Source organism: Pocillopora verrucosa, chromosome 5 (assembly GCF_036669915.1).
Source record: "Pocillopora verrucosa isolate sample1 chromosome 5, ASM3666991v2, whole genome shotgun sequence".
NCBI lineage: Eukaryota > Metazoa > Cnidaria > Anthozoa > Scleractinia > Pocilloporidae > Pocillopora > Pocillopora verrucosa.
The window spans coordinates 1,608,851-1,634,420 of record NC_089316.1 but is presented as its reverse complement, the minus strand read 5'-3'; the positions used below and the strand labels follow the sequence as shown (position 1 = coordinate 1,634,420).

At 39.9% G+C, this 25,570-nt stretch overlaps 1 protein-coding gene, 1 non-coding gene and 1 pseudogene across 2 annotated transcripts; 2 read left to right on the top strand and 1 right to left on the bottom strand.

Annotated features, from left to right (window-relative positions):
- Nucleotides 1–8,150: 8,150 nt before the first annotated feature.
- LOC131781570 (uncharacterized) lies at nt 8,151–11,253 on the bottom strand. The gene is made up of 4 exons (XR_010717570.1): nt 11,154–11,253; nt 10,472–10,583; nt 8,931–9,153; nt 8,151–8,770 (listed from the first exon to the last, which is right to left on the bottom strand). It is a non-coding gene; the product is annotated as an uncharacterized protein (transcript).
- Nucleotides 11,254–12,840: 1,587 nt separating this feature from the next.
- Nucleotides 12,841–19,110, top strand: LOC136281139 (uncharacterized; annotated as a pseudogene).
- LOC131781564 (protein eyes shut homolog) lies at nt 18,911–23,230 on the top strand. Its single transcript, XM_066167403.1, has 5 exons — nt 18,911–19,018; nt 19,406–20,254; nt 20,663–20,849; nt 21,295–21,592; nt 21,996–23,230. Exons 2-5 carry the CDS (start codon nt 19,690–19,692, stop codon nt 22,080–22,082), a joined length of 1,137 nt encoding a protein of 378 aa, XP_066023500.1. The 5' UTR covers nt 18,911–19,018; nt 19,406–19,689; the 3' UTR covers nt 22,083–23,230.
- Nucleotides 23,231–25,570: the final 2,340 nt, after the last annotated feature.

Genomic DNA, 25,570 nt, shown 5'->3' with positions numbered 1-25,570 from the left:
GGTAAAACTGACGGAATAAGTTATATTGTAAAGGGGGAAAGTTTCTAAAGAAACTGTGGTGTTGCGTCGGTGGGAGAGTATAACAAGGTACCCTAAGTTCTGTCGTAGGTTACCCCCTCTTATTCCTTTCCACCTCCCGACTTTACTTGCTCAGCAAATGCTCTGGTTTCATAAACAGGTTAGAAGCGCTAATGAATGTTGTTGGTCCGAGAGGAGCAGTAAGAGGGCTACTTTGATTTTCAAACGAAAAACAAAGTGAACTTGGCGAACCTCACGCCTCCTTCTCCACTCCCTTTCTTAAACTTATTTTTCTTAATTTCTAGAGCCTTGTAGCTTCTTGCTGTATCAGGACCGAACGACGAGGAACTGAAATCTGGGCTGAAATATGGCCCTAGTTATTTAATAAATAATACGGTACTTAGTGATTAGGACAGGCAACATGTCACATTAGGACTTAAGGAGAAATTTGGAACCCAAGGTCGTTTTGGCTCCTTGTCAGCGGTATAGTCGCTAAATAGTAAGGTGATTATTTGGTGTCCATACCGCTGACGAGGGGGGAAAGAGAAAGAGCCTTTTGTTGAACACCGCTGGATATGCTTGATTCCGGGCTACTCATTCCCAATCCCGCTCCAGTATTATCGCTGCGGTTCAATTTGTAGTCAAGAGAATTTATGCTATATTTACTTTCGCGGAAAAAAAAGTTGCGACTGTTTAAACCTAAAACTTCTAACAATAGCCTCAGTGCCAGAGATATAGTTTGTTTTGTCATGAATGGAACGATCGAAAACGAAGACGACGTGAAACAGACCTGCGATCAGTTGAACTTAAATGAACAGATTACGATTAGCCATGGTGACACAGGAAATGCGGCCGAAAGCAGTGTCCCCTTGACAGAAAAGGTGGCCTTTATCATGGAATCAGGAGAGGGATTACAGAATCTTAATACTGTACTGCAAACAGTTCCGAGTACAGATGAAAATCTAACAAACTTACACGACACGGTTGAGTCGGAAACGAAAGCGGAAGTGGGATTGACTTCGACACGAGGTGACGTGGGCTCTTTGACAGCGATTGAAACTACGACAACAAACATTACTCTCTACGAAAAGAATTTGCAGCGTAAGAGTATTTTGTTGCTACACCAGAAATCAGCCAGAGTAAACATCGATGTAGAACAATGTGAATATGTAGTAGCAGGCGATAGCGCGGAAGTGAACTTATGCTATAATATTTGTCAGGATACGAAGGCGAAATCAACCTCTTCCCGATCGAATAAAAGTGATTCTCCCGTGCAAACCGATGAAGGTAGCAAAAACTCGGTCTTTTCGTCAAGAAAACAACGGAAGAAAAGTAACAAAAATTATGTTTCTAGAGGCAATTGCTCAAGAAAAAAGATAAAGAAAGAGTGGCAATTTCAAATGTGTTTGTCAGATTTTACAGATTCCGAGAGATTGGAGGAAGCCATTGATCAGTGGCTTAAACTACTGAAACCGTCCTTTCTTTCCGAAGTACAAGATGATGTGGATGATTTTGAGATAGTAACGGATACCTTAAAGGAAAATAGAAGGCCAGTTGAAAGTTCAATTCCAAACCGCATCGAAAAACTCGATGAGGCCATTTGCATGGCGTTGAAGATGGTACAAGAGGAGGAAAAGGAAAAATACCAGACCTTGAAAATTGAAGTGCATTTTGCATTAGCAGAGTTTTACATCAAGGAAGATTATCTTAAAGCTTTAACCTGTTTGAGAGCATTGGAGAGAGATTTCCATTACAAACCTTCGCTGCGCAAAGGATTCGAAAATCAAAAAGGTAGACTTTACGCCAAAATGGCCAAAGTTATGGAACTTTGCTTAGAATTTTCCAAAGATTTTACTGACAATCAAAACGACCCAGAAATCGCTACTAAGGCCCTGTTTACTGACCAAAACCCAGATGATGTTGTGTTGAGTTACTTCCAGAAAGCTTTAGAGTCGGGCAACAATGAAGCTTTACTTCAAATATCTTGTTATTTAGGAAAGGCATCTGTTTTATTGAAATGCTGCAAGGGAAAAAATGAGACTAGAAATTTGACACAGGTGCGAGAGAATTTGAGATCAGTAGAAATCCTCTTCAGTCATATTTCTCCAGCCTTGAAATGCCAATTTTACTTGGCTGAAGCATTTCTACTTTACTATGAAGGACAGTACGAAATAGCGAAAAACAAACTAAACACATTGATGGCTCGTAAAATCATGATAGACGACGAGGAACATCTCTTGAAGAGGTTGGAAAGGGGGTGCTTAGGCTCTAAAAGGTTTCGGTTTCTAACAGAGGAATTAATGGTCCCGAATTTAATACCTCATCTCTGTTTCACACTTGTAGTTGCAATTTTTATCATTATTCTCTCAATTTGTTTATGTATTCACATTTTTCTCATTTTGGGTAGTTGCAGTGCGCATATGATCTATTAACATTTGACTAAAGTTTTGTTCCACGTCGTCTATCTTTTCCTCTAGGAAAAGTATCTGTCCTATTAAAATGCTGCAAGGGGCAGGATGATGCTACAAATTTGACACAAGTGCGAGAGAATTTATAATCAACAGGCCTCCTCTTCAATCATGTTTCTCCAAATTTGAGATGCCAATTTTACTTAGCTGAAGCATTTTCACTTAACTATGAAAGACGGTACAAAATGGCACAGGACAAACTAGAAATATTAATGGCTCGCAAAATTATGATAGACGACAAGGAACATCTTGTGAAATAGTTGGGAGTGTATGGTTCTAAAAGGGTTCGGTGTCTTACATAGGAATTAGAAAAAGCAATGGCTGCAAAAAGATGTTCGAGGAGAGTGTTTCAATCGAATAAACGACCTTCTCATAGATTCAGCTTGAATTTATTGCAAGAGCAATTTTAGATTGAAATTACATTTGTCAGCTTTCTAACAATAGGACAGCTCTGCTTATTTCGAATTTTCAAATATGTTTTAATGAAATATAGTTGACATGTAATGAATATCTCATTTTAGAGATGCATTCGTGTAAAGCTAGAGAGGCAAAACTATTTCATCGAAGTGTTTAGCAAAACTAAAATTTTGGGATAGCTAGGAATGCTAAAACTCAGCTACATTCATTCTGTTCAAGTTTTCGTGAGGGAAATTTTGTCAATAAAGTCACACTAAATAGTTTTCCTTTGACGTTAGCCTCCTTGCATTCACTCAGATTGTCTGTTCATTCGAAATCGGGATCAATATCAGTATCTGGGCAACTGCCCACCTTCCCCTCCCCTAACCCAACATTAGCCTTAACTTGTTGTCAATTGATTGTTGTTGAGTTAGGGGAGGGGTAGGTGGGCAGTTGCCCAGATACTGATATCGATCCCGACATCGTTTCAGTTAAAGTGGAAGCTGACCATGACTTTATCTGCTCAGCAAACCCTCAGGTTTCATAGACAGGTTACCAGCGCCAATGTATGTTCTTGGTCAGAGAGAAGCAGTAGGAGAGCTGCCTTGTCTTTCAAACGAAAAACAAAGTGAACTTGGCAAAGCTCGAGCCTCCTTCCCCACTCCCTCTCTTAAACTTATATTTCATATTTTCTAGAGCTTCCCAACGACTCTCGCCCGAGCCAAAATCCCAGACTGCATGTAATTGCTATTAGCAATATTATTATTATTATCACTATTCGGATGCCTGCGAAAGCTCACTTTGTTAGTAAGAGAAGGTGACCGTTTTCACACAATAGCCCTAGATGATCTCCTTCTAGCTTCCTGCCGTACCAGATTATCGAACGACGAGGAAGTAAAATCAGAGCTAAAATATGGTGCCAGTTGTTAGGTAAGTAATACGGCAGTTAGTGATTGGGGCAGGCAACATCTCACATTTCACTTTGAAAAAAGGACTCGGGGAGAGAAAAGTGCTTTTTGTTGAACACCGCTGGATATGCTTGAGTCCTTGCTTCTCATTTCCAGTCCCGCTCCTGTATTTCGCGAAATATTTTGCTTCGATTTGCGTGAACGCCGTATTTATTTTCGCAGAATTAAGCTGCGTCTGTTTAAAGCCAGGACTTCGCACTATAGTTTTACCAGAGAAAAAAACTTCGTTGTAATGGATGGAACGGTCGAACACGAAGAAGAACAAGAACCGACTTGCGATCACTTAAACTCAAATGAACAGATTACGATTAGCCATGATGATACAAGAAATGCGGCAGTAAGCAGTGTCCCATTGACAGAGCAGTTGGCCTTAATCATGGAATCAGAAGAGGGATTACACAATCTAGAGGCTCTACTGCAAACAGTTCGGAGTACAGATGAAAATCCAAGGAACTTACACGACAACGTTGAATCGAAAACGATAGCGGAAGTGGGAATGATTTCGCCACAAGATGACGTGGGCTCTTTGACAGCCACAACAAACATTACTTTCTACGACTTTAATTTTCAGCCTAGGAGTATTTCGTTGCGACACCAGAAATCAGCCAAAGTAAACTTCAATGTAGAAAAATGTGAAAACGTAGTAGTGGGCGATCGCGCGGAAGTGAACATCTGCTGTGACAAAGATCTGTTTAATCAGAATAATAGGTCAAATTCAACCTCTTCCCGATCGAATGAAAGCGATTCTCTCTTGCAAGCCGATGGAGGTATCAGAAACCCGGTCTATTCGCCAGGAAAACAACGGAGGAAGCGATCTTCACAGAAGAAAAGTGGCAAAAATCATGCTTTGAAAAAGAATTCCTCAAGAAAAATGAAAGCAGAATGGCAATTTCCTTTGCGTTTGTCAGATTTTACAGACAATGAGAGACAGGAGAAAGACATTGATCAGTGGCTCAAATAACTTATACCGTCCTTGCTTCCCAAAATACAAGACCTGGATGATTTTGAGTCGGTAATAGAGTCTATGGAAGAAGATGGCCGAAGACTTCGAGAAAGTTCAATTCCAAACTGCATTGAAAAACTTGATTACACCGTTCGAACAGCACTGATGATGTCGCTGATGGAAGAGGAAGACAAGAAACAATTCCAGACCCTGAAAATTGAACTGCAGTTTGCATTAGCAGAGTTTTACATCAAGGAAGATTATCTTGAAGCTTTAAACTGTTTGAGAGCACTGGAGAGAGATCTCACACTGCGTGAAGGATTCGAAAGTCAAAAAGGCAGACTCTACGCCAAAATAGCCAAAGTTATGGAACTTTGCTTAGAATTTTCCAAAGATTTTACCACCGTTGAAAACGAACTTGAAATTGCTCCTGAAACCCAGCTTACTGACCAAAACCCAGACGATGTGGTGTTGAGTTACTTTCAGAGAGCTTTAGAGTCGAGCAACAATGAGGCTCTACTTCAAATATCTTGTTATTTAGGAAAGGCATCTGTCTTATTGAAATGCTGCAAGGGAAAAAATGAAAACAGAAATTTGACACAGGTGCGAGAGAATTTGAGATCAGTAGAAATCCTCTTCAATCGTATTTCTCCAGCCTTGAAATGCCAATTTTACTTGGCCGAAGCATTTCTACTTTACTATGAAGGACGATTCAAAATGGCGAAAGACAAACTTGACACACTGATAGCTCGCGAAATCAAGGTAGACGACGATGAACACCTCATGAAGAGGTTGGAAAGGGAGTGCTTAGGCTCTAAAAGGTTTCGGTTCCTAACAGAGGAATTAGAAAAAGCACTGGCAGAAACAATTTCCGGTGCAGAGACGGGTTTCGAACAAATAGACTTTCTTAAAGATTTGAATCAAATACAAGGACATTTGTAAATCAATATTACAAGCGCAAGTTTATTTGCAATGAAATAGTACCGCTTATTTCGAATTTTCAACTATTGTGTGATCAAATGTAGTTTATGAAGAATAAATAATTTTTTTAGGATTGAATTTAAAGCCAGAGACAAACCTAAAATATTGGGAAGCTAAACAGCTAGAATTCATTTGTTTATACTTAAGCGTTTCCTTTGTCATTAAAGTTGAACTAAAAATTTTCTCCGTGATGAAAGCCGTAACTGTCTATTTTTACGATGTCGTTTCAGACAAATTGAAAGCTGACCATAACAAATATCTTGTTTTGATCAATCCTTACTTTACTTCAGTTGTAACACAATCGATTCTTAGAAATTCGCCCGAGTTGATTCGATTTGCTTCAACTCTTTTAGTATGGTCTTTGTTCGTGAGCTGTCCGCAATAACAGTTTTCACTAAGAATGATCATTCTAGTTCTCAAACTCAAATACTTTGCAGCCAGACTACTTCGCAGCCAAATGCCACCGTGACGTTATTTTTAATTTTTTATCAGGCATGATGTGACATCACTTTCTTTTTATATCATGTTTTTCTCCAACCAACACAAAAATACATGACGCAATAATATTTGCATAAAGAACCCTTTCAACTTTAACAGTCATATTTTGATGCATAAATACAGTTTCGAAATACATCCTTCACCCTGAACGAATCAGTTGTAACGAAGAATATCACTGACGATTTGATATCACAAAAGCAAGACGTATGGGTTTAAATTTATCCATCTACGAACAACGTGGAGAAAATACAATTTAGATTTTAATGGCCGAGTGTAATAGTAATCAAGAACCTCATAACAACAATTCTGAAAGTACTGCTGCTAAAAGACATAACAGAATGGAAATAATCAACCCTCGATGTTGTGATTTTAATGGACAACAAGTCATCGACGCCACCGATGTAGATGTGATAAACGTGGACTTGATCAGAAATGGTACAGTTTTAATTGGAGATTACTCGACTGTGAAAATTTGCCAACGATGTTTTCGTCGTCAGAATTCGTCACAACGTTCAGAAAACTACACTCAAGGATCAGCGGATGGAAGCGAGGTGAAGAAACGCCGAAGAAAACGGCGAAAGAGATCCTCGCACGATCCATCGACTTCTCGAAAATGTGTCGAAGACGGAAATTCGGCCGATGGTGAAAACTCAGACGGCGATGAAACTTCGACATTCCATGATTTTCTTCACAATGATTCTGACGATGATTAGTTAGCTTGTAGTGAGCAACATGCTAGCTGAGCCGAGGACGGTGGAGTTGCCAAAGATGAAACGAGCGCGCAGATGCAAGGCAAGAACCTAATTTTTAGGCAAGGCACTGAACTTTCGCTTTCAAGTAGTCGCCGCCTAGAGGAGAGACAGTGGAGTACGGCAGACTACGTTGAAAATATTATCGGTAAAATTATATTAGATTTACTGTTTTGGCATGTCTTAGAACAAAAGAAGTCTCGCGTTTTGCGTTTTTCACTTTCTCTTAAGCCTTGAGAAGATAATTTACGCTTGTTGATTTGTGATATTAGCCGATGTCTTACATGACATTCATCATGAAGCTGTTTGCAAATCCGCTTCTTTAATTGGTTGACGTAGAATAGAGTCTGCACCGACACCTTTAGAAGAATATTGTTTACTTTGAACTAAACGACAAAATTCCTCCACTGTAAGTCGCTGATTGAATCTCAAGTTACTGGAGGATTAAAGTACCTTTACGTTGAGGAACTTGTGAGAGTAAGCTAAGTGTACAGTGATGAAATACCACGAGGTTTCGGTGACGACACACGTAACCAATGTCAAATGCACATAATTAAGAGTCGATCCAAAATATTTCAGCGCAGCAAGTCTAAGGTGATGTTTTAAGAATGATCTATCTCTCTTATTTTTAACTGAGTGGGTTGCTCGGTTCTGAAAGATATTTTTCAGACAAGTAAAGATGTTTTTCGTCTTGTCACGAGCGTGAGACAAATAAAATCTGAGCTCCTGAGGAATAGGCCATTTTACAGTTGTGTAGTTAGTTGCTAAGTCTTTGATTTGGAGTGAGGCTGAAGTTGACCATGTTGCGATAGAGACCAGTATCTAGTTAGCACGATAACAAAGTAATATACATTTGAAAAGCAGCAAGGTTTGTATCAAAACAAGGTAACCCTTAGCCTCAATGTGTTTAAAGGCTTGGCAACCAAGCACGTAACTGTAAAATGGACTATTGAGGCATCTGATTCCGGGCTCCGTTACTCTGCCACTGAGTCTTAGAGATTCTGCGGTGGGCAAGGCTAGCACGTAAATTTCATGTTACACTCGTCCTGCATAATAATAGGATCAACAATGTTAAAAGTGCCACTTGCGTAAACAGAATAAGAAAGATGGTAACTTTTGAACTCGGTGGTAAAGAAAGATATATTTTATTTGATCTTGGGTTCGCGTTACACTGATGAGTTATTTCATACCTAACCATAATGATAATTCAGAAAAACCTCGACAAACACGTTTTGTTATTCCCAACGTCTAATGCCTCATTTACACTAGAGCCTAAAAATGTCTAACGCTTTAAGCTGCTGAAATTTGTTTTTATCATAGAAGATGCTTCATTAAACCGACGGTTGTCAACTTTCCGCAACACTTCATCGAGCAAAACAATTCATAATTCCTAGAATCAGTCAGCGAGAGAAAAATCTTAATCTAATGGAACACATTACCAAATAATTATTCATGACAAATTCAATTTTAAGAGATCTCATAATTGGAGCTGTAAAGCAAGCTGAAGTGCAACAAAATTTGGCACGTCTCCGGAAGTCAAGATCTCATTGTTATATATCATTTAGCGATCTTTCATTGCCTCCTCCATCATTCTTCTGGAAGCATCGTGACAGTTGTCAAAGGCTAAGTTGTAATCGGACCCCCCTGCTTTGACGTAATCAGCCACCCTAGTCCCAGGCTTCACGGACTGGACACCTCCCGACTGCCAGTCTCCACTCATGTGCTTGGCATTTGTAACAACCGTTTCACCTGAAGACAACAAATACGAAATGAGGTAAATTTTCCTTTGTAGAACGCATCGAGCCTTATGATAAGCCGTCTTAGCGCGTATAAATTCGACCCAGAAAAGTAGGGCGACGAGGACGAGGACATCAGTCACCTGCTGATGTTGTTTATAAATGAAACTTACTTGAGTCTCCGTATCCTGAACCTTATGCACTAACCAGCGGTCACCGTTGTCAGTTGTCACCACTACACCAGAGTGTTTCACACCAATAGACCCTCCCGACCCCCCAAGGGGTCTGGTCACGTGTTCTACTTTAGTCACTCCAGAGTTGTATAAGTCGGTGAGGCCCTGTTTGCTTGTGATGTCGTGCGGAAAGTTTCCGCCTGAGCCTGAACTAGATGAAAAACTAGGTAAAGAAATATATTAAACATTGTAACTAGCATGAGACGAAGGAAACATCTGAGTCCTCTAAAATATTCCAAAAGAGTTACGATTTGCTACATCCTTAGTCCCCTTCGCAGCTGCTCTTTAGGATGTCACGCAACGCTCCCCGAGACTACTACATTCTTTGACATAAATGCCTTTTCGGGCAGTAAACGCTGAAATTTTTTAAGACTGTTTTCAGATTACAAATGAACGTAAATTAAAGAAATGCCCCTTTAAGGCCTACTGGTTCGAAGGAAATGTCACTAGGCACTTGTTACTAGATCTATTTGGATGGGCTTGTTCAGGCACTTGTTATTAGATCTATTTGGATGGGCCTGTTCAGGACGTCACTTTAGTAGTCTCGTACCCAACTGGAGATCGAAAGCCATAATTTTAGGCAAAACTGTGAGCACTGGTGCAGCTTATTCAAAAAATAGGGGCAATTCAGTTCTAAGTCGCCAAATAATGATGACAAAAGCAGAATTTGTTAATTCCTGTCGACGATAATAAACGAAAATGAAAGTGCACAGAAAGCGTCGGCACGTTAATCACAAGGATCTCAGTTATCGAAAATTGATGCGAGAGAGCGAAAGTAAGGACTCTTCGTTAATGCTAACTGGTTTTGTATTCTAAATATTAATTTAGTTTCAAGTACTTGATCTCGAAGAAGTTTAAACAGGTGACTCAATCGTGACAAGAAACTGATTGTTTTTGCGTCTATCACAGCTCGAATTGGTTTCAAGGGATCAGTCTCTACCAGCTGTGATAAATTACGCGAAAAGTTAAAATATACGCAACTTATTATTGTTAATGTAAGTCAAAAGCGGCGAAAGTGCACACAGACAGTGGAACTTATCGAAGGGATATTATCTGTAATTGATAATAATTGAATTCCACTTCAACCGAACACAACTTTCGAAAGTTTTAAAAACACGGCTATCGTTTTCATGTCCTCCTGATAAGTGAAATTTGTTTCTTTACAGGTGATCAAAAAGGAAAACTGTCATCCTCCACGGGAAAACGTGCACAAAGATGTGCGCACAAGCACGTATATGCCATGCCACTACACGCCGCTCGTGTCACAAATTTGAAGATATGCGCATATTCAATTAGAAAAACAATTGCAGACACGGTAACTTTTATTTGGCTTTGTTTCAAGGAGTGTGCTGCATGACACGTTTAGTTTGTAATACAACATGAATGCGAAAAGGCACAAGTACCCTTTGACACGCATGCAAAAATAGGCTTGCGTGCGATCTGTTCGCCTCAAAAACGGGCAAATTAAAATAAAAGCTTACCTCATATTGTATCCAGTAGGAAACGACACTAGACACAGAAAACACAACCGAATGGCTATGATGAGTTGGGTTATTTTCGCTCCTGCGGTTTTCCTCTTAATAATTCAAAAACCTAGGGTCAAAGTTAATACTGTCATTCACTAATGCCTTGACTGAGTCTTTGGGCAGTCGTTGTTTGCGAATGAAACTGGAAACAAAAAGGTAGTTCTTCCTCGTCCCATGAACTTTGATCGTCCCTTCTTTTACCTAAATATTTCCCATGACGATAAATTTGCTGATGAAAGCAAAACTAGCTGCCTCAAAGTGATGAAAACGATTAGTCAAGCGAGACCGAATTTTTCACAACCATTCGAAACTGAAAGTGCCGAAAGGGCAAAAATACCACTTATCTTGAAAACATGCAAGCTGTGCATTTTTTTTTCTAGCTACGTTTGAGGTTATGTCACGTAAATATTACTGAAATCGAAAAGGAAACATTAACTATGCTTTCGTGCAATAAATCTCACGCCACCGGTTTTTCCAATTTCCTTTCAAACATAACAGTTGATCCCAATCACAGTTGCAGCTGATCCCAATCACAGTTGCGTCAGAAATGGAGCTCGAAACTACATCAACCAGTTTAAAAGATTAACCACAGATCACAGTCTTACTTAAACGCTAATGTCTACATACCCTAACGTACCGGTGGTTGCTTGAGAAGCACCCAGACCTTTGTATTTAACTTGCGCTTCACTGTATCCTGAGGAGAGGCTGATGATGTTTCCTCAAATGAAGGCTTTTTGACTATGGATACACTTAAAAATGATACTGGACACAAGTCTTTGGTCAGGAACCAATTGTAAACGGTGCACTGTAACACGTGACATTCACACTAAGCGCTCTAAAGACTGGACCTGAATAACGATCCAGTCTTTTCCGGGCACAAGAACCTGCGTGACAAGCTCTAAGAAGGAGGGAGGGATGGGAATGAAGGGGAGTGACGAGTGGAAAGGGGGAACACGAAAGAGGTACACCTGGTCTCCCGTTGCAGCCTTTTTCATGGGATGTCCCGAACAAAGTTCCAGCCCACCCTGCCTGTACCTAGCCTCATCCCGGTCTCAAGAAGAAAGTGTTGCGTGATATCTGTAAGAAAGGTGGCAAAGGTAACTGTCGTTACGCGGCACTACGAAAAATGGTTTCGTGACGAACATAACGAGCACTCCAGCTCAGAGTGAAGTCCAAACTACATCGTTAAAAATTGGACAATCTAAAAGTTACCGATAGAGGTAAATTTCATCACGCAAGTCGAGAGGCAAGGCGGTGATATAATTGCTATTGAAATGCATTCTCTTTCATTATACTCCGCATAAACAAACAAAACATTAGCCGTTAAATACCGGCATACATTTGAAATCCGATCTTCACCAGCGTGAAAGCCGAAACGGAAATCGAAAAATTATGTCTGCAAGGGTCTTGTTTTGTGACTGGTAGATTGTTGAACTAAACAAAAGCCAACGTTTCTAAAACTTAACATTTTTCCGAATTGAGGGGATTAGCGATAATTATACGAATTTACTACAAGTAATGATGTGAGCTCCAAGTTTAGATCACACGTTCCGTTTTAAATTGTGGCAGAGAAATTAGCCAATCAGAGCGCGCGATAAAACCAACCACAATAGAACACCAGATCCTAACAACCATTGTTATTTAAATAATGAAACAAACGGTCTCCAAGCATCTTAAATCACATTTTTGAGTTTTAAAAAGCTTCGTCCAGTAACCACAGAGGTGATACATACATAAAATATATAATATTTCGCGAGGAGTTGCCGAACGTGGGACAGCTTTCAGTAGTAACTGCTGAAAAGATTTGTGAATCATTGAACGCCATTTTTGATTCGCGAAGATCTGCTTTCGGAACTTCTTACAAGAGGTACATTTTGGCACAGCTGTTCGAGTCAAACCGTTGGAACTATTTGCAGCCGGGTACAGTTTAGGATTTATCAACTTCTCGAGTGAGACGTGTAAAATAGCGATTTCCACAAGCTGGAATGCGAATGGTCGCTACATCTAGTTGTGAGAACGTTAATTTTGCGGAACGTGAGCTGGAACACTTGAAGACGGTATATTTTGACAGCTGTTTCCTCAATGTGAAGTTTGAATTCGCCAAGTTTTATTAATCAGCCTTGTGAGAAGGTGCTTTATTGAAAAGTGACAATTTACACGAAATGGTGAGCAAGCTACAGACATCATATAGAATGCGAGAAATTTCGAAGGCTGGTTTTACAGAGTAAATACCATAATTGTTACGAAACTAGAGCGCTACTGACCTGTGAAAGAAACTTCAAGGTTCGGGTGGATTCGTGAAGGTGAAAAGAAATTGAACTTGTTTGAAGGACAATGTTACCGTCTTCGCTACACTTCGACTTTCGTCGAATGGTATATATTTAACCTTGTTTTGGGTTGTTGTTTTGAGACTCAGTGTTGTCCATGCTCAGAACGACTCGTCCATAGTGTCGAACTCACTTTGTATTCTACAATGTCCTTCAGGACACCACTGCTTTAACAATACCGTAGTGACTACGGTCATAGAGTTGGGTCACAACGGCCATATTTGCACAACTGCGGGTGAATGTTACGGAGAGAGTGACCCGTTAGGATTTCTTCCCGGGACAAGACAAAAACCTCATACAGTTGTGTATGGAGATACTGTTGTCATTAAACCAAAGAGATTGAAGTAAATTTCCTCAATGTGTCCAGAGACACCTTCCATAACTGTGACTCAGGTGGACAACTTTTTCAAAATTTACTTCATCTCAATTCCAAATTCCATCAAAGTATTTAACTCCACCAGGGATCAAATATTTTATTGCAAAAGATGCTCATTTAGTTGTAGTTTTGGCATAAGACTTGAGCTATATGTGCGCAGTCGTCAACAGCCAAACTGTACGAATCCAGCCTTGCCAAACTGGGTGTCTGCAGTGGAGTAGGTCTTTGTAGCAGTGCCAGTCAGACCTTTTTTACCCGTGATTATACATGTGTTTGTTGTGATGCATACAAAGGGAGATACTGCGAGGAACTTGACAGTTGTCACCCAAGTAGAAATCCATGTAAAAATGGTGCAACATGTACAGATATCAAAGATGGCATTGCTGATAGTTTCAATGTACGTGTATACCTGGATACACGGGAACTTTCTGTGAAACAAATATTGATGAATGTAGCTCCAGTCCATGTGTCAATGGATTTTGTGTGGATTACATCAATGCTTACTCATGCTTGTGTGACCCAGGATTTAATGGCCCAAACTGTCATGTTGCCATTCCAGACCTATGTGCCAATAACCCATGCAAAAATGGTGGATCATGTGAACGATCTGGAACTAAACGTCAAAACTACACTTGTACTTGTCTCCCTGATTTTACTGGACGAAAACTGCACAGAAAATGTCACTAGATCATCAAGTCTGTCAACTTCTACAATGCTTTCTATAACAAGTATATCGACAATTGTGTTTCCTACTTCATTTATTGGGAATTTTAGTTTTGTTATGCAAAGTGTTTCCTCATCTGTAGTTCATGCCACAAGGTTGTCATCTTCAGTTCCCAAGTCTTTGTCTCAAGGAAGCACAATGATTACTGGCACCTCAGTGGTGGGAACATTGTGGCCAACAGGATCCCAAAGGATATCATCACTTCCGGGTCAGTGATTTCTAGCACTGAATTAGAAATAGCACCTTCACCTTCAATTTCATCATTGACTTTTCCACAGTCAGTTTTGAGCACTGCAATTAATTCTTCAGTTGAAGGCATATTTACCTCAAATGTATATGAATCATCTTTAGAAGCCTTCTCCACATCTGTTGGAACTTTTTCACCAGCTGGCCCCTCCATGCAGACTAGAAATAACACTGTTAGTTCAGTTACCAAGTCAAATGCAATCATGGAAAGTGTCGTAACTAATTCATCCTTGGCTCCATCATTGCACTTGACATCATCATTGCACTTGACGTCATCCATGTATGTGTCTGCATCTAATATAGGACCTGTTTCATTCTTTTCTCATCATTACCAGCATCACAAGCAGTTACACTAACCATCACACTTTCCAGGAGCACCTCTACGCTATTAGGACCAGATGCATCTTTGTTGTCATCAGTATTGGCATCATCACAAGCAGTGACACCAACCGTTGCAATTTCCAGGGGCACCTCAACACCATCAGGACCAGATGCATCTTTATCATCATCATTATTGGTATCATCACTAACAGTGACGCCAACCATTGCAATTTCGAGGAGCACCTCAACACTATTAGGACCATATGCATCTTCGTCATCATCATTATTGGCATCATCACAAGCAGTGACACCAACCATTGCACTTTCTAGAGATACCTCAACACTGTTAGGACCAGTTGCATCATTTTCTTCATCATCATCCTCATCATTACCAACATCACTGGCAGTGACACCGACCATTGCACTTTCCAGGAGCACCTCAACACCATTAGAACCAGATGTATCTTTATCGTCATCATTATTGGCATCATCACTAGCAGTGGTACACCAACAATTGCACTTTCTAGAGATACCTCAACACTGTTAGGACCAGTTGCATCATTTTCTTCATCATCATCCTCATCATTACCAACATCACTGGCAGTGACACCGACCATTGCACTTTCCAGGAGCACCTCAACACCATTAGAACCAGATGTATCTTTATCGTCATCATTATTGGCATCATCACTAGTAGTGACACCCACTATTGCACTTTCCAGGAGCACCTTGACACCATTAGGACCAGATGTATCTTTATCTTCATCTTTCTTGGCATTCATCTAGCAGTGATGCCAACCACTGTACTTTCCAGGAGCACCTCAACGCTATTAGGACCAGATGCATCTTTTTTCATCATCATCTATAGTTATTATTGACATCATCACAAGCAGTGACACCAACTGTCATATTCTCTGGGAACACTTCAACATCTTCAGCTCCTTCTATGGCATCTCACTTTGAGGGTAACGACGCCTTTAGCTATCACAACAGGCCTTCCATCAATGTCTACTGTCTCTTTCAGGTCAACCACTGCAATATCTTCGTCAATGAGTACCTCATTGTTTCATCATCTGGTTTCCAACAATGCCACCCATTCCAACCACTGTACCTCTGATTAACCAGACATGTGTTCATAATCCTTGTAACAATGGAACATGCTTTAGTGAGCCATACTTACAGTTTGAGTTCCGCTGTGAATGTGCTTATCCAACAGTTGGACCTGTTTGTCGTGGTGTAGCTGGTGAGTAGTGATCAAACTTTTTCTCATCACTGTTTTGTTAATGTGGTTTTTTGAAGAGTAATTTAAACTCTAGACAAAGCTGACTAGCTCCAAGACTATTTTAGTCAGTCAGGGATGTTTGCAATACTTTTTAGGTGTGGAATCTACATATATGCAGTGTAGTTTCTGTGGTAAAAACTATGCACAAAATTTATCTAAAAGACACCACTTGCAATAAAATGTTTATAATAAGCTTCATTTAAGCCAGCCTTGTCTTAAGTGGATACTTGACTAAGTACTAAACATTTTCCTTCTGCTGTTACTGTTTGAAAATGAAAAGAATCCGTTGAAACCCCTATTAGGTGGATATAGACACCAAAACTGAAGGCTTTTTCTCTTTACTCAAGATGAAATTTTCTTCAGCAGACAGCGGTTCTCTTTAACCTTTTATATGCAACTCATAAGATTTGATTGTTTAATTTCTCCCCTCTTGTTTCTAGACCTCTCTTTGTGAGGTAGTTACAAGAATTTAGTGTTAGATCAAGATAAAACTTCTACTTGCTTATTGTGAGTAGTCTCATTACCTATTTGCTGGATAATATATGAATATTATAGGGAGAAAGTGCAAGTTGAACCATAACAACAATGTAATAATAATGCATGAAAAAAAAATTATTGCCACATCTGGCTTGGGCTGAAAATGAGTTGCATTTTAATCATGTAACACAAGTGCCCAAAGTTGGTAACACAAGTTCAAGTTTTGCAACTCAAGTGCAAATTACCAAGTTGTGCACTCGGCAAAATCTTATCCATTTTTGATTTTCTACAATGTGTGTTTTTTCATTGTCAATTAACCAGTAACAACATTTAATTTCAAGTGTACTTGGTGTAAAGAAGCACTTATAAATTCTACAAAAGGGGACTTTGTACTCACGCCAATCTGGCCTTCTTGTGCTATTTTGTTCATCTTTTGAAAAATTTACTCTTGCTTTTATACCACCAACTTGTATGCGAAATCATTTTATTACCTTATATACTTAAAGGAACTAAGGAGGGGTTAAGCTTTTGCCTCAGTAATTAGTAACACCAAGTTGTTTTAAAGCAAGCATATAGAATTATATCAAGGTTTTTTTTTTCTTTTCAGAAGAAAGTGATCTTCACTTCCCAGCTTTTTGGGAAAAGAATACTCTGTCCTGGAACACAAGAGTTATATGCATTTAATAATGAAATCAACAGGATTGACATAACATTCAAGACGAATGCATCTGAAGGTCTGCTGCTCTTCTCGCTGACGATTCCAAAACGCGGCGGTGATTTTATCCAGCTTCATGTCCACTGGTGGTTAAACTTTGAGTTCCGATTTGATCCTGGTGACAGGGTTTAGTGTACATTCAAAGCAACCAAGAGTGGACACTGGTTGAAAATAATAACAGCCCAGTCACGTAAAGTTTTTGTGTTTTCATGCAGGTATATTGTGCTTTTCAAAGCAAAAAAAGTGAACTCTGCACTAAAGACTTCACTCACATAGCTGCCAGATTTTAGCCCTGTTTCTGTCTGTGGCCTTGATAATGACCCAGGCCTATTGCTTCTTCTACCCCTGGATATTTGCTAGTTCATTGCAGGGTTACAACAACCCTCCTTCCCCCTTTCCCCACCCCCCCCCCCCCCCCCCCCCATTCTTCCTGGCCAAAAAAGAGTTCATACAGGATTTCATTTCCCTATACTAAGTGAAGTTAAATGCAGCCATGTGTACTCCTGGGTGAGAGAGAGGCAACTTTGGGGGAAAAAAAGGGTTCCCCAAGAATACAAAATTGAATGACCAGGCCTGGGCATCCGACATTCGAAATGTATTCAGTGGAATTCTTTCACTCCAAAAATAAAATACAATTTCTTTCTCAGAATTGTGCTCATACCCATTTCTTTACAATTTTAGTTTTGGAGAATTTTGTATTTGGTCCATAAAAACACAAAGAAATTAACTGTGTCAATATTTGGTCATCTTGATCACTCACCCTTGGTCTTTAAGCTAATGTGTCTTTGTTGGTTTCAGAGCAGAGTAAGTGACCAGAATGAAGGGTAGTAGAACTGTGCGTTTTTTTGTGAAATTTTTCAGGGTATGCTAGTTCCGTCCTCACCACTTTTGGGCACTCTAACAAAGTTAAAACAATGGTGCGGCAAATTATAGGGGTTGTCAAGGGAAGACTCCGGAATACAGTTTGTGACATATAACTGGTATGTAGGAGGTGTCCCACAAGGCTTTTGGGACATGTCGCAGTGAGACAAGAGGTAATTCCGCCCATCAACCAATCCTTTGGTTTGGGTCAATAAGGGATGTGCAAGTGAAGGCACGAGACAATACATTTATCAGGTAAGTTATATTCTTTGATATCTTAGTCAATGGTTGTGTTATTTGGTACAAAGGAACTTCTCTGTGAATACCATAAGGATAGGAAAAGTTTCCTCCTCGTCATAATATTGTCTTGTTGCTAAAGACAATAGGATCATATTTGATACTCTGACATGTTTTGCGGTATGTAAATGTGGAGATATTTCCCTTTTTACTTTTCACTGTACACTTGCGGTTTCCTTGATGACAAATCCCGTATGCACATTTATAATGCAGCCCATGTCGAACTTGAATTTTCGATTCTTGAATTTAGTTAACATTTTTGTGTCGGTTATTGCAACAAGGCTTACACTTAGTTTAACAAAAAGCGTCCTAAACAATTCCTCAGTTTAGCTGGACCTTTTATCTGAAACCATTTATTTTTTGTGAACAGTGTCAAGAGAGCCAGAAGCTAGCTGTGGAAGGGCATTTATTTAATTTAATCAACCCTCTGATTAGGGGTGGTAAGGTAACACGTCACGTGAACCTGAACCAGAACTTCTGGCAGAGTTCGAAAGTTCATAATTTTAACTGTGTATGGTGTTGTCATAAAATATAAAGTTCACGTACATTAAGTTGTCCTCTTTAAATTACTGGGCAAACACTATTTTAGATGCTGAAAATTGGTTTATCAACAGCAATGAGGGTGATATGCCAGCCTGCCAGAGAATGACGTGCACAAACCATAACGGAAAAATGCCACAGAAGTTGACGGCAATGTACTCCGATTACGAATGTAATTGCACATCGGACTATGAGGGGAGAAATTGTGAAGTAACACAAGGCCCTGCAAATCAGAGAAATTGCCATGGAGGGGAGTGTTAATACCCAAAGAATCAAATCCCACCGATTTCATTTGTCTGTGTCCTCTGGGTCGAGTGGGTGTGCAGTGTCAAACAGGTAAGGGGGTACCGCTTCCTCATCGTAGCAGCTATGGATTAATGATTGTGCAGTGGATATTCTCAGAATTTTGTCAGAAACGAATGATTTGAATTCATGTATGCATGTACAGTGTAACCGTGAGAAAAATATTAATATGACAATGAGTTTAGCGGTGGTAAGCATCTTTCCGCGAAATCGGGAGGCCGAAGTGCGTTTCTGTGTGGATAATTCCGTTTTTTTTTCATTAATTTTTTTGCATCACTTTTTTGCATTACTTTCGTTAAAATTATACAACATCCCTCTTATTCAACTACGTAACTTACGATTTGTCTTTTTTATGGCTCTATTCACGTTTGTGTTTTTCAAAGTACATTTTTCTGATTTTTTTTAATCTTTTATTCTCAGTTATTGACATAACAGTTCCATTGTTCACCATTGTACAAGGCTTCCCATCATATTTAGAGTACCCTGTACCAAAGGATGCAGTGAACAGCTTTCACGTGACCTTCCTCTTCAAACTCGACAATTCGTCAAAATCTTGGAACGATAGCCTTTTAGTTTACAGCGCTCAGAATTCCTTTGTAGGGAGCGGGGATGACTTTTTTGCAATTGGATTGAAAGACAACAAGGTCTTACTGCAATATAATGTTGGTAGTGGCAGTGCAAAGATCTACAGCGAACCAGTGGACATGCGCAGAGAGTGGCATGTAGTAGTCGCAGGGCGAGATGGGCGTCAAGGCTGGCTGTATGTTGACACCCAACCTCGTAAAGAAGGCGAGTCTCCCGCGCCACTTGTGGGACTCAACTTGTTTGAGCCACTTTACATCGGCGGTATTCCCAACACACGTCAGCTTCCTAGTACGCTGGAATTTAAAACCGGAGGATTTCATGGTTCTATATATGACGTAGGCATTAGATTCGCTAAAGGAACTTCATTCATCAAACTCTCAACTTCGACAGGCATGGCCGACGCAGCTAATGACTGGGCGGTTGTCAAGGGAAGAAATGTCGGTAATGAAAGCTACAACGAATGTAACACCCTCAACCCACCATGCTTCAATGGAGGAAACTGCACCCAGGAAGGGGCCACATTTATCTGTTCCTGTCCAGCGGAATGGACCGGTTTGTACTGTGGTAATCAACGCCTGCCATGTTATGGTTACAGTCCGTGCGTCAGTGGTTCATGTCGTCCTGATGGACTGAACACCATTTGCGATTGTCCTTTGGGGAAGACTGGACAATTTTGCAGTCAAGGTTTGTGAAATTTTTTTTGTTAAATTTCGTTAAATATTTTGATTGATTTATTATTTTTTGGCAAATGGAAGGTGTTTTAGGGAGACGAATTTTCAGATAGCCTTAGTCGTGCATGCGGTTTTGGGGTTTAAATCTTTTTAAGGCTGGGAATCCTCTGGCAATTACCGAGCTGTCCGCGGGCATTTGGGATGCTTAGGCCTCAAAGAACTCTGAATCTCAGGGTGCGGTACTTTTTGGGGAATTCTATCACACATTTAACATTAATCTTTCGGAAGGTTCAATCTACTAATTTTGCTAACAATAACCTCCCCCCGCCCCAGCGCTTACTGCGGTTTAAATGCTTCCTAACTTCATGTTTCCTTAATCAGCACGATTTATGATACGCTTTTTCTTGTTTTCTAACTGCAGACATCATAATCCAAACGCCGCGGTTCCAGAATTTTTCATACATGATGTTTGCCAAGACAAACATAAGATCTACCACACAGATCACGATCAGATTTAAACCGGAAACGCTGGATGGCATTCTGTTTTATGTGTCCCATGAAGAGCAGAGCACGACTGGAGACTTTTTGTCCATCATTCTACACAATGGGTAAGGTTTTACTTGACCCGCCTTGTTGGCGATCGGCAGGAACGCGAGTTACACGCGCGCAAGAAAGTTGACTTTCGCGCGTGTGCGTGTTAGTCATTTGCGCATGTCTAATCCGCTCTTAGGATCTGCTTTTGACAACCAGCGGTATTTTTGGTTTACTCTCGTGATCTCACCTTCATCCCTCTTTCTGTTATGTTAGCCTAATAGGCAGTTAGTAGAGTGTAGGGTTTTGATCGCACAAACGAGTTAAAAAAAAAAGAAACTTTTATTTAATAATAAGTACGTTTTTCGCTGAGACTTAAATTATGTTAGTAGCTTTTGTTGGGTGAACGACTGTTTTGAATGACTCTCACTTGTGTTTGTTACATTACTGAAACTTCTAATTGAGATTTTCACTTCTAATTGAGATTTCATTCAATTTGTTATTCTTCCATAATTTTTTTAGTTTTGTCAAGTTGAGATATGACCTTGGCAAGGGCGTCGGCGAGGCAGTGAGTAACGTTACAGTCAGTCTGAACACGTGGTACACGGTCAAGGCCATACGAAATGCACAAAATGGAAGTTTGACTATCAATGATGGTAACCCTGTGTACGTTACTTCGCCTGGGTTGGCTGTTGCTCTCGACGTTCGGTCCAATTTCTACTTGGGAGGGGTTCGCAAGTTGTCCAATGTCAATCCTAGAGCTGTGGACAACGCGGCGTCCTTTGTACAAGATTTTTCTGGCTGTATTGATTATTTTGAGGTAGGTTGACTTTTTGATCGATGAAAGTGTCATTTCTTTCTCCTTCCCCCCCCCCCTCCCCCCCTTCCTTCCTTCCACGGCCTCTTCCCCGGCGGGTAGCACGCTGGATTCAAAGTTGATAGTCAAGATGAGCTACTTAGCTACACTGCTTACCTTACCTTACTGGATAATAGCAAATCTATGAAGCTTATGCTCCAATTACTTATTCATAGTATTCTTTGCATGCCTGAACATCCACCATCAAAATTTCTCGTTATGTTTAAATCCATGGTTGTGACGTGGAAAGAATCAGAATAGCTTAAAGGTGCTTGGTGTGCGCTTTCCGTACGTGTACGTTGTATTTGTCTTCGTCGCGAGTTTTTTACCTGGATATGATTTAGATTTTTTTAACTTTTTCTTTTAGGTGAATGGAATCCTATATTTTCAGCCGAATACTGCTCCAGTAGAAGGAAGAAATATTGCTAACTGCCCCGAACAGCAAGTTGCTTAGATTCAAGTCCTGCTAAGGGAATGGAAATTGCCATGCCGTCCCAGAGGGAGCTAATCAAATCTGATTTTGTACGTCATTTGATGTTCAGTGAAATATCCGAGTTCCTGTTCCTAACCGATATAAACAGCTGTTATTGTTTGATTCATAACTTGATTCCGAAAAAAGAATTGCTGTCAATCTCCGATGAACGTTTTTTTTTATCTTCGTAAGTGACAGTGAAGAAGCCAATCAAATGAAATCTTATCTTCACTCGAGGAAACCAATGTCGATAAACGAGGCACGACGTACGAAAAGTGTCGCATTAGCGAGAAATGGAACTGCACGTGCGAGAGACAAGCGCGTTGCGTGACACGAGAAGGCTTTCAAGAAGCTAAATATAACTTATTGACAGTCTCAAGGGTTTATGGTATAGTTGTGACTGTAGTGAAACCAGTCGTGACACATTCTGTTGTCAACTTTACGGGATCACACAATTGTTATCTGTGTAATGACTTCCTCACGAAAGAAACCTTGTGATCTTAATCAATGATGGAGGTTGCTTCGTCAGTACCAGTATCGAAATTAGCCGTGGAGCACAAAATTTTCTTGAAATGTTATATGCGCTATGTTGAGTTATGGCTATAGATGCTCTGAAATCCTGTTTGAAGTTGAACGTATAAGGAAAAGAAATTCAATCGTATAAAACTTGGCATCGATTAGATCCGAAAAAAATCCAGGTTAAACTCCAGCGAAGTAACATTATTTGGAACCTTCCCAACTAACTCAGTTCAGACTGGAGTCTTTAACCCTTAAAATCTCGATTGTCGATTGCCTTCTAAATTTGGGACAAAGGCATATGACTATAGGGGCTGTTTATTCCATGTATTGCTGAGATCATGGTGCTGTAGAGCCTAAAGCAACATTATGATCGTACAGTGTGATTTAAACCGTGATTGATGGTGCCATTTTTTCATTGTATAAGAATTACCTCGATTACGTTTTAAAAATATTAATATATGAAGAATACATTGAATAGCTTGCCAGTTTACTACAATTGTACATAATTTTTATTCAGTTGTACATACAGATGGTACGTAGCAATAAATTTTTTTCTTAGTCGACTAAAATTAAGAGTAATCGAGTTCATGTTTCGAGCCCCCCGAAATAAAGTTTCACATTGGTGATAATGCTTTGTTCCCCGTAGACATGTACACTTTTGTATAGTTACCATAACTTTTCACGGTGTGATGTCTTTTTTTTATACCCCTTGTCATTTGGGTTGCTTTACTTTTCATGCGATACGTATAGGAAATCGTATGAACGCGAGTACATTTCGTGATTTATGGGCACGAGTGATGTTTTGAAAGTTCTCAAAATTGCACGAGCCGTAGGCGAGTGCAATTTGACAACTTTCAAAACATCATGAGTGACCATAAATCACGAAATGCGCGAGCAGGTTCATACGATTTTTTATTTATTATATTCTCTAAATTTTTTATTTATTATATTCTCGATTTTTTATTTATTGTATTCTCGATTTTTTTATAATTTGGTGTTCAAATTTGGCGCTTCCCCGGTGTTTCCATGGCAACTTCTCCGTATTGCACTCTATAACCTCTATTGCACTCTATAACCTATTTATGCATTCATCATTGACCAATCAGAAACGCGATATTTTGTTGAGTGTATAATAAACTGAGGTATGGATGTACTTGGGAAGGTTTGTCAATCACGGAAGCAGACAGCGAGCAAGTTTGATTTATTTTATCAAATACCTGACATATCTGCATTTAGGTCAAATCGATCAAGCATTCATTTGGTTACTTTACAGATATAGGTTTTTTTAGTTCATTTCTAAATTCTGTCAGATAAAATCAAGTACAATCCATGGAATTAAGCGACTATTTTGTCGTCAGTTTTAACACTTCCATTGCTTAACTTGGAAGCCTGAAAACTAATCGACGTTACACAAAGTTACCCGACAGAATGATTAATGATCAGAGCTGATCGACGTCAGCACGATCAGAAACAGTTTGTCCCTTTTATTCTTTCCATTCCTATGAGAATCTTCTTTCAAAAATTTCCGTTAAGGCAATCTTAACTTACAATCACTGTTTTCTTTTTCTTTGTTGCTAAGAGTGTTTAACTTCAACCCTTTTGTTGCAGAAGGCCGACTGAACGCGCCTTCGCTTTACTCTATCAAAATCGTATGTCTTGCAATTGTGTGCTCTGCATGTAACGAGCGTCGCTTAAGTCTTAACTATAATGGATCAGAAACCCACAAACTTAAAATACGAAGGGAAACCAACGAATATTGAAGATATCAGAGAGTTTAAGTGAACTGACAGAAAATGACGAAAGAAGCACTTCAGGGGATTGACATCTGTTCGATCGAGCGGAGAGAGTGAGTTCTTACAGCTGAATATTATCTTCGTTCACGTTGCAAGAGTCCAGCGAGGCTACACTTTGCAAGTGAGCTAAATTCTTATCTATATTGAACATAATTCTTACCTCTCAGCAAAGTAAACAACAACAGCGAATGAACAAAAGTCAAAAACATATTGTAGACAATCTAGACGCTCGGCTCGACATGAACACAATTCGTGTAACTTACTCCACAAAATATTTCAGGCATCTCGAACGTCACGCGACGAGGGGCCTGTTTACATGGATGTGGGGTGTAGTGTTGCGTTACTATTACTTCCTATCACTCATTCGTGTCGTAAATCTACTTTCTTAACTAGCAGGAAAATAACTAATTACGAGAATTGCATTGTAAATTTACTATCTTAATTGTAAAATAGAGATCAGTTGAATCAAAGGAATGAAAGGAGTCACTTGACCTCGGAATACTCGACAAACTGGCGACGAGGATTCTCCAGAACCCATCGAAGAAAACGAAGGAATAGACAAGGTAGAAAATCCTCCAAGAATAGAACACTCCATGCTTGCATCTCCAGCACCATTCAACGTAGACGCAGCTGATTTGTACTACGAGTGGAAGCATTGGGTCATTAAGTTCGATCTATGTGCCCTAGCCACTGAACTAACGAAGAAGGACGACCCTATCCAGCGAGCGACTCATTTGCACTGCCAAGGTACCGCAGTTCAAAGAAAACAAAACATCGTCAAAAATACGATTAACGATCTTATAGCTAAACATGACTTACCGGCCACTGCAAAAATTCTCACAATCACCACTCCTAGAACTTCGTGTATTTACTTTTTACCTAAAATCCACAAACCTAACAACCCAGGTCGACCATCGTTTCTGCCTACAGTTGTCCCACTGAACTTATTATCAGCTCATATATAGAAGCGATGCTCGCAGTTATGAACACTACTGAACTAGCAGATTGAATAAGGCCTGAAAAAAATTCAGACCCATTCGGGATTTAAACCCGTGACCTCTGCGATACCGGTGCTATGCTCAACTGACTAACTGAGCTAACAAGGCAACTGGGAGATGGTCGTTATGTTGGATTCAAATAAACCTTCCAAGTGGTGAA

Bases quoted from the DNA above. Each gene is read 5' to 3' on its own strand.
- LOC131781564 (XM_066167403.1), top strand. From the start codon at position 19,690: ATGCGCAGAGAGTGGCATGTAGTAGTCGCAGGGCGAGATGGGCGTCAA. The intron at 20,255-20,662 runs GTTTGTGAAATT...TTCTAACTGCAG, and splicing joins TGGACAATTTTGCAGTCAAG to ACATCATAATCCAAACGCCG. The intron at 20,850-21,294 runs GTAAGGTTTTAC...TAATTTTTTTAG, and splicing joins TCCATCATTCTACACAATGG to TTTTGTCAAGTTGAGATATG.